Source organism: Falco cherrug, chromosome 14 (genome assembly GCF_023634085.1).
Source record: "Falco cherrug isolate bFalChe1 chromosome 14, bFalChe1.pri, whole genome shotgun sequence".
Classification (NCBI taxonomy): domain Eukaryota; kingdom Metazoa; phylum Chordata; class Aves; order Falconiformes; family Falconidae; genus Falco; species Falco cherrug.
The window spans coordinates 23,368,058-23,374,669 of NC_073710.1; the positions used below are offsets into that span (position 1 = coordinate 23,368,058).

Consider the following 6,612-nt stretch of genomic DNA (forward strand, 5'->3'; position numbering starts at 1 on the left):
CAGTTTCTGGTAGATCTCTGGAGAAGAGCTTCTCCCCAGGCCTCTCCCATGGGCTTGCTCACCCCCGGAGCCCTTCCCAAGCACAGCCCCAGCAGGTGGATGCAACCGGCGTTGCAGGGAAGAACAAGCAGCAGGCACCACAGTCAGCACTGCGGGAAAGCTGGGACCCCAGACACCCACCCAGGCTCTCCAATCCCAGCCTGGCCCACAAGAGTGCCTTTATCTCCCTTTCCCAGAAGTGCTGAATTCCCCTTCCAGCATTAGCCACTGGACCCACGCTGCTTCTTGCTGCAGTGTACAACAGCCACAAGAGAATTTGCTAGATGTCTCTGATTTCCTGCATTTTTCCTGAACAGGGCGGGTGTGTAACTCTCTGAATCACTTCTATTTGAAGCAAGGCACTGCTTAGGGTCAACAGTGAAACGAGACACGGGCCATCAAAAGCTGACTACTTTTCCCCTTCTTTGCCATGGTCACGGCCTACCCCACAGACTCGCCCCTGGCCGTGTCGGCCACCGGCTGGGTGAAGGTCATGGCTAACAGGGCAGGGGCTCCTGTGTGGCGCTCATCCAGCCCTGATTGCCAAGGGTGAAGCCTTAGCACCCAGGTGGAATAAAGCCTTCCCAAGCAAGGGTGGTGCTCCAGGGGCACCACAATTCCTGCCGAAGCTCACCACACATTTCATTTCCCTGTGGCGCCTGGCAGGACACGAGCGGCTCTTGACTGCTGCTAGTCCCCCCGTCTTTTGGTAAAAATGGAAGTTTTTCCTCCTGCTGGGCCTGCTCCAGTTCCAGCGCCTTGGGGCCTGAGGCCTGGCACGGCCTGTGTGCCAGAGGCCTTCCGACCGCTAGGCCGGCCTCCACCAAGAGGAGTCTGCCTCAGGCCACAACGGTCACCTCTAGGAAAAACGGCTTCTTTTATCGAGCAGGACCCTGTCCAAACCCCAGGGCAAAGCGCTGGCCGCAGGCGCAGGGAGGTGGCCCTTGCCCCCTGCCCTGTCCTGCGCGGGGCTCCCCGGGGCGAGGCAGGCCCGGCCATACTGGAGAGGGCCCCAGCCCCGCCCCGCAGGCCCCGCCCACTTTCCGTTGGGCTCAGACCGTTGGTCACGGGGAGCCCACGGCCACCACAGGCAGCAGGGCAGAGCCGTGCTGGCACGCAGCGGCGCTGGCAGGAGGCAGCCTCTGGCCCAGCAGCGCTGCCACAGCACCAGCACCCCGCTTCCCAGCCTCGCCGTCGCCGGCTGGGCCCCCTCCTCGCTGCACGGCCAGGGCCCTCCTCTCCCGGGCAGGATGGGCCAGGCCAGCTGCTGCTGCGGCTCCAGGTGGGCTCCCCCCGGGCTCGGGGACACGCGGGCACAGCTGGGCCACGCAGCACTGGCGTTGCTCACGCCCGCCGCTCTCTGCTCTGCAGGGAGGCTCTCAGCGACGCTGAGCCGGTGCTGAGCGCGGACGTGCGGCTGACCCAGGGCCGCAAGAGGAGCGAGAGGTGCCTTCTGCTCCTACACGAGGAACTGGTGGTCGCCAAGTTGCGGTAAGACCCTCAGAGCCCAGATCCTTGCCCCCAGCCCCGGCCCAGGGACACCCTGGCACCAGCCCCAGGCCCCGGCCCCTCGGTGCTGGAGGCACCAATGTCCGTCCCAAGGGCAGGTGGGGGACAGGGCTCTGCGCGTGGGGACCCAGCCCAAGGAGCCCCCCTCCAGCTCACTGCCCGCCTCTGCTCTCTGCAGACATGGCACCAGCCTGCGCCCACAGCTCCGCCTGGCGCTGGACCAGCTGTGGGTGCTCAGCAGCGGGAAGGAGGCTGCGGGGCAGGAGGGACAGGAGGAGGAGGAAGGCACCGATGAGGACAGCACCTCTGTCATCCTCGCCTGGCCCACCGGCTCCTGCATCGCCACTTTTGGGTGAGTCGTGGTCGGGCAGGAGAGCTTCCCAGCCGTGCCCACGCCATCCCGTGAACACAGGCCTCTGCCTTGCGTGCAGAGCTGGGCAGGGAGCAGGCAGCCCGGTGGCAGGGAGGGAGGGATGTGGGATGTTTCCCCATCCTGCATCCCCTGGTCACCTTTTGGTCCCCAGAAGGGAAGGGCAAATGCAGCCGCTCAGGCAGGACAGAGCGACCCAGGGCTTGGACAGCACCTCTATCCTGCCCCACAGCACAGGGCTGTGCAGGCACCCACCTTTGCCCAGGGCTGGGGGCAGCAGGGCCTGACGCTCTCTCTCCTCTCTATCTGCAGATCCCAGGCACTGAAGGAGCTGTGGGTGGCCACGCTGCTGGGGTAAGCCGGGGGGATGCTCCAGGAGAAGCTGGATGGATGGGGGAACACAGCCCCCAGCTGGGGAAGGTGCCCCCGTGGCTGCGAGCAGCTCTCGGGCACAGCTGCCTGACAAGAGACAAGAGACGGCTTGGGGCTCACCCAGCTCTCTCCCTCTCCCTTCCCGGTGCACAGGACACCAGAAGGACGCAAGGGAGCCCGCGTCACCCATCTGACATCCATCAAGCTCCTGGAGAGGGAGCTGAGCCGCCGCCACGCCGTGAGTGTCTCTCTGCTCTGGGCCCTGTCCCCAAGCACTGCTCCTGCAGCCGAGCAGCAGAGCCATGGCTGCTCACCTTCTTCCCCTCCTTCTCTCCTGCCCAGTGGAGGACACTGCGCGCCAGGAGCCTGGAGAGGCTGATGGAGGCACAGGCAGAGGTGAGAATGGCTGCCTTGCACCTGCCTCTGGCTGCGCCGGGATGCGCAGGGAGTGGGGTGAGCTTGTGCGGGAGGGACAGAGGGTCTGATGGTGCCACTCAGGGAGCAGAGAGTTTTGGGAAGCCAGCAGCACGCCAGCACGTTCTGACTGGTGACACTGGGAGGAACCCTGCCACATGGGGAAGAGAGCCCGGGAGGGCAGAGGGTCCCAGCTCTGCCGCGCTCAGGCTGCTGGTGGCCCTTTCTGCTGCGGGGCTGCTCTCCAAGCACAGCCCGATTCTTGGTTCTTGCAGGCTCATCCCAAGCAAGGGCCTGCGACGGCCCCATCTGCAAACGCAGGGGGACTTTGCCCCGCACCAGGTGAGTTTGGGAAAGCAAGGCAACCTCCTGCAATGCTGTGCTCACTTGTCCCGAGTGTCGCCATGCAGGTTGGGCAGCCCACGGAAGGATGTCACCTGGACGGACAAGGACAACTGCTGGGCAGTGCCTGCTGGATATGCTTCTGCGGGGACACGGAGCCTCTGCTGCTGCCCGCAGCTTGCAGAAGGGCAGGGCGAAGGCTGGCACAGGCTGACCCCGTGGCACGATGGCTCTCAAGAGCCTCTAAGTCAACACCTCCGAGCCACAGCCGCGGTTCCAGCTGCTGCCTCCCTGCCCATCCTGCCGCACCACACAGCACCGTGCTGCCGGCAGGGCAGCGCAGGGCAGGGCAGGCGCTGGGACCGCTGGCCTGGGGTCTCCATTGGTGGCGTCTTACTCTGTTTTCCTCTGCAGCAGGAGGGAGCAGCAGCGGGAGCAGCACCAGCAGGAGGAGGATGGGGCTGCCCTGGCCCTTCGCCCTGCGGCGCACCCCGGCCGCTGCCCAGGCGCCAGGGCAGGCGGGCTCCAGCTGCAGCAGGGCGCTCTTTGGGCAGCCCCTGGCAGCCCTCTGTGGGGAGGACAACACGCTGCCCCGGCCCATCCAGGTAAGCCAGCCTGGACAGACGGGGTCCCCAGCCCTCCCTCTGGCTGCTCTGGAGAGGGCCTGCGTGTCCCCAGCAGCTGCGGGGACAGGGCACTGGACTCTGCACCCCCAGAACCTGCTTCTGGTCCCAGACCCTTTGTGGCGCTTAGGCAACCACGTCTGGGGCAGAGCTCTGGTCCTTGCCACCGCTTGGTTCTTCAGCCAAGCAAGTGGCCTCCTGCCTCTCCTGCAGGAGCTGCTGGCTGTCCTGCGCCAGCAAGGACCAGCAACGGAGGGGATATTCCGCAGAGCTGCCGGTGGGACAGAACTTCGGCAGCTGCGCGAGGCCCTGGACCGCGGCAAGGACATCGACGTAGGAAGCCAGCCTGCGCTGCTGCTGGCCGTCATCTTGAAGGTGAGCACTTCTGACCTGCTGCTGGAGGAGCTCCTGGCTGGCCTGCAGCGTTCAAAGGCTCACCTGCAGCCCTTGGCATTGCAGGACTTCCTGCGAAGCATCCCCACCAAGCTCCTCGTCGTCGACCTCTACGAGGACTGGATGGCAGCCATGGAGAGGGCCAGCAAGCAGGCCAAGGTGGAGGAGCTGAAAGCGTAAGTGTGGGCAGCAGCCTGCCTGGTGAGCAGGGACCGGGAGAGTTCTGGGACCTGCCTGCAAAGGCACGGGCTCCTCAGAAAGCTGTCTTTTCGGGCAGCTGCAAAGCTGTGCAACACGGCCGCTGGCTCCCACCCGCCTGGGGCCAGCTGCGGGGACGGCTGTGGGCACCCTCTGCTTCATCAGCCTTGTCTTCCTCTTCCCCCAGGGTGGCCGACAAGTTGCCTGCGGCCAACCTCCTCCTCCTGAAGCGGCTGATGGCCCTGCTGCAGCACATCGGCCACAACGCAGCCACCAGCAGAATGAGCTGCAGCAACCTGGCCATCTGCGTCGGGCCCAACCTGCTGAGCCCACCCAACGAGGACCTGCTCCCGCTGCAGGCCATGCTGGCGGTGACCGAGAAGGTACGCCCTACCCAGCAGCCAGTGCTGCCTTCCCGGCCCATCGGAGCTTGGCTGTTGCGAGGTCCCTGGCTGCCTCCTCCCTTGGGCCAGTGCTGGTGGGCTGGGTGCCTGGAAGAGCAACCCCCAGCCGCAGCCGCCTGCGCAGGCGAAGGGTCAGCAGTGGGAAAGGCTGCTTGACACGTCTGCAGGCACCTGGCTTGAGACCAAGGCTTTGATGTCTGCAGGTGAACGTGCTGGTGGAGTTCCTCATTGAAAACTGCGGGGACATCTTTGGGGAGGAGGTGGCCGGCCTCTCCCCTCCATCAGCCGAGGAGGTGCCAGCACCCATGGACCGGGGCACAGGTAGGAGGCGGGACTGAGGCTTGTCACAGACACTGGGGCTTGGGATGCCAGAAACCTCAACGCTGACGAGACAAGTGGTGTAGGGCTCGGCTGGGCTTTGCTTAGGTGTTCTTGACTTCCAAGAAGTCGCGCTGCTGCACGTGCTTTTGCTTTCCAGAGCTGCGGTGCGAAGAGCAAAGTGGCCCTGCAGGCACAGCAGAGACCCAGCATCCGGCAAAAGCCTTTCTGGATGCAGCCGCCTCTCTGCTGGGCATCGACAGCGGAGATGGGGGAGACACAGGGGCAGGGCCCAAAGCGGCAGAGGTACGGCAGCTCCACAGACGCTGGGGCAACATGTCTCAAGTGGGACAGTAATTTCCCAGGAGGCCAAGCAGCCGCTGGGCCTCCTCCTGGCAGCCGCTCTCTTGTGCCTTTGGGGTTCCTCCTCTCCCCCCAGAGTGGTGCGTGCTAAGGAAAACTGGAAAGTCTGTTTCTGGAATGCACTTCATGAAGTGTGATCTGCTTCATCAAACAAAACATACCTACAAAATACCCACAAAAGGACAGAAAGGAGTAGCTGCCACCTTGAGAGGGCTTTTGCTCAAATCCTACTCCGTCGCAGCTTCATCAAGTCTAGGCTGCGTTGGCTGGACTGTGCAAAATGTGCACGATGCAAACCAGCATCTCCTCTGTAGAGCTCATACAGCAATTTGGCAGTCAGGCCCTCACTACCCCAGGCTGTCACTTGCCACCCGTTACCTCCCAAGTTTCTGGTTTAGGCACCTCCAGATTTGCCTCCAGGCACCCCCGAGGGCACGGCAGAGTCCCTGGCACGCCTGCCACAACTGACCAGCCTGCCCCAGGAAACCAGGTAGGAAGAGCTCCCCTTGCCTGACCTGAGAGCTCGCTGCAGGGGCTTGGGGCTTTCCCCATCTCATCACGCTGTGGGACGGAAAGGTTTGCAGGCTCCCAGCAGGAGAAGGAAAAGTCAAGGAAAAGGAAGAGAAAAGAAGCCTGGGCAGAGGAGAGGGACAGCCAAGCACAAATAAAAAGGAGAAGAGAGGAAGTGATTTTGTGGACCCAAACCTGCGAAAATGCAGGAAGCTGCAGCACGTCAGGAAGGCCAGGTGCGTACCACGCGCTGCTGCCCATCTTTCCCAGCCCTGAACACGGCCCTAAGTCAGCCCAGCTGGCTGGCAAGGGCCGGCGAGGGCTGGTGCTGAGCAGGGTTTGGGATGAGCCCCACGGCAGCTCCCCGGGGGCTCCCCGTCGAGCCCTGCTGCGCGGCACAGGGGCACTGTCAGCATCCCTGCGCACGCACAGCTCCCTAGGGACATCACCCCTGGGGAGAAGGCACCGGAGCCGGCCTCGAGTGGAGGCCAGCAAGAGCTGTCCCTTCTGGGCCATGAGGAATTCCTCGGAAACAGCGTCCCCCAAAGAGGGGGGAACCAAATCCTGCCTCTTCCTGCCTCTGGGGGCTTATCAGAGCTTTCTGACTCTGTCGTTGCAGGTGCCGACTGATTTTCACCGGCTGAACAGCTGTGACTCCTGGGCCCCTGCAGCTGCTGTTGACAATAAAAGAATCTTTTCCCTCTCCTGACTGTGTCTGCCATAGGGTCTTGTGGAGTGGGGAGCGCTTGTGCTGGGG

General features: G+C 63.8%; 1 protein-coding gene across 1 annotated transcript; it reads left to right on the forward strand.

Annotated features, from left to right (window-relative positions):
- Positions 1 to 469: 469 nt before the first annotated feature.
- On the forward strand, positions 470 to 5,436 carry LOC129737377 (T-cell activation Rho GTPase-activating protein-like). Its single transcript, XM_055726948.1, has 9 exons — positions 470 to 588; positions 1,411 to 1,530; positions 2,231 to 2,251; positions 2,444 to 2,528; positions 3,592 to 3,651; positions 3,883 to 4,044; positions 4,129 to 4,238; positions 4,448 to 4,643; positions 5,422 to 5,436. The coding sequence occupies exons 1-9, from the start codon at positions 470 to 472 to the stop codon at positions 5,434 to 5,436; spliced, it is 888 nt and encodes a 295-aa protein (XP_055582923.1).
- Positions 5,437 to 6,612: the final 1,176 nt, after the last annotated feature.

Coding starts and splice junctions, on each gene's coding strand:
- LOC129737377 (XM_055726948.1), top strand. CDS start 470: ATGGTCACGGCCTACCCCACAGACTCGCCCCTGGCCGTGTCGGCCACC. Junction 589..1,410: donor TCCAGCCCTGATTGCCAAGG/GTGAAGCCTTAG, acceptor TCTGCTCTGCAG/GGAGGCTCTCAGCGACGCTG. Junction 4,239..4,447: donor AAGGTGGAGGAGCTGAAAGC/GTAAGTGTGGGC, acceptor CTCTTCCCCCAG/GGTGGCCGACAAGTTGCCTG.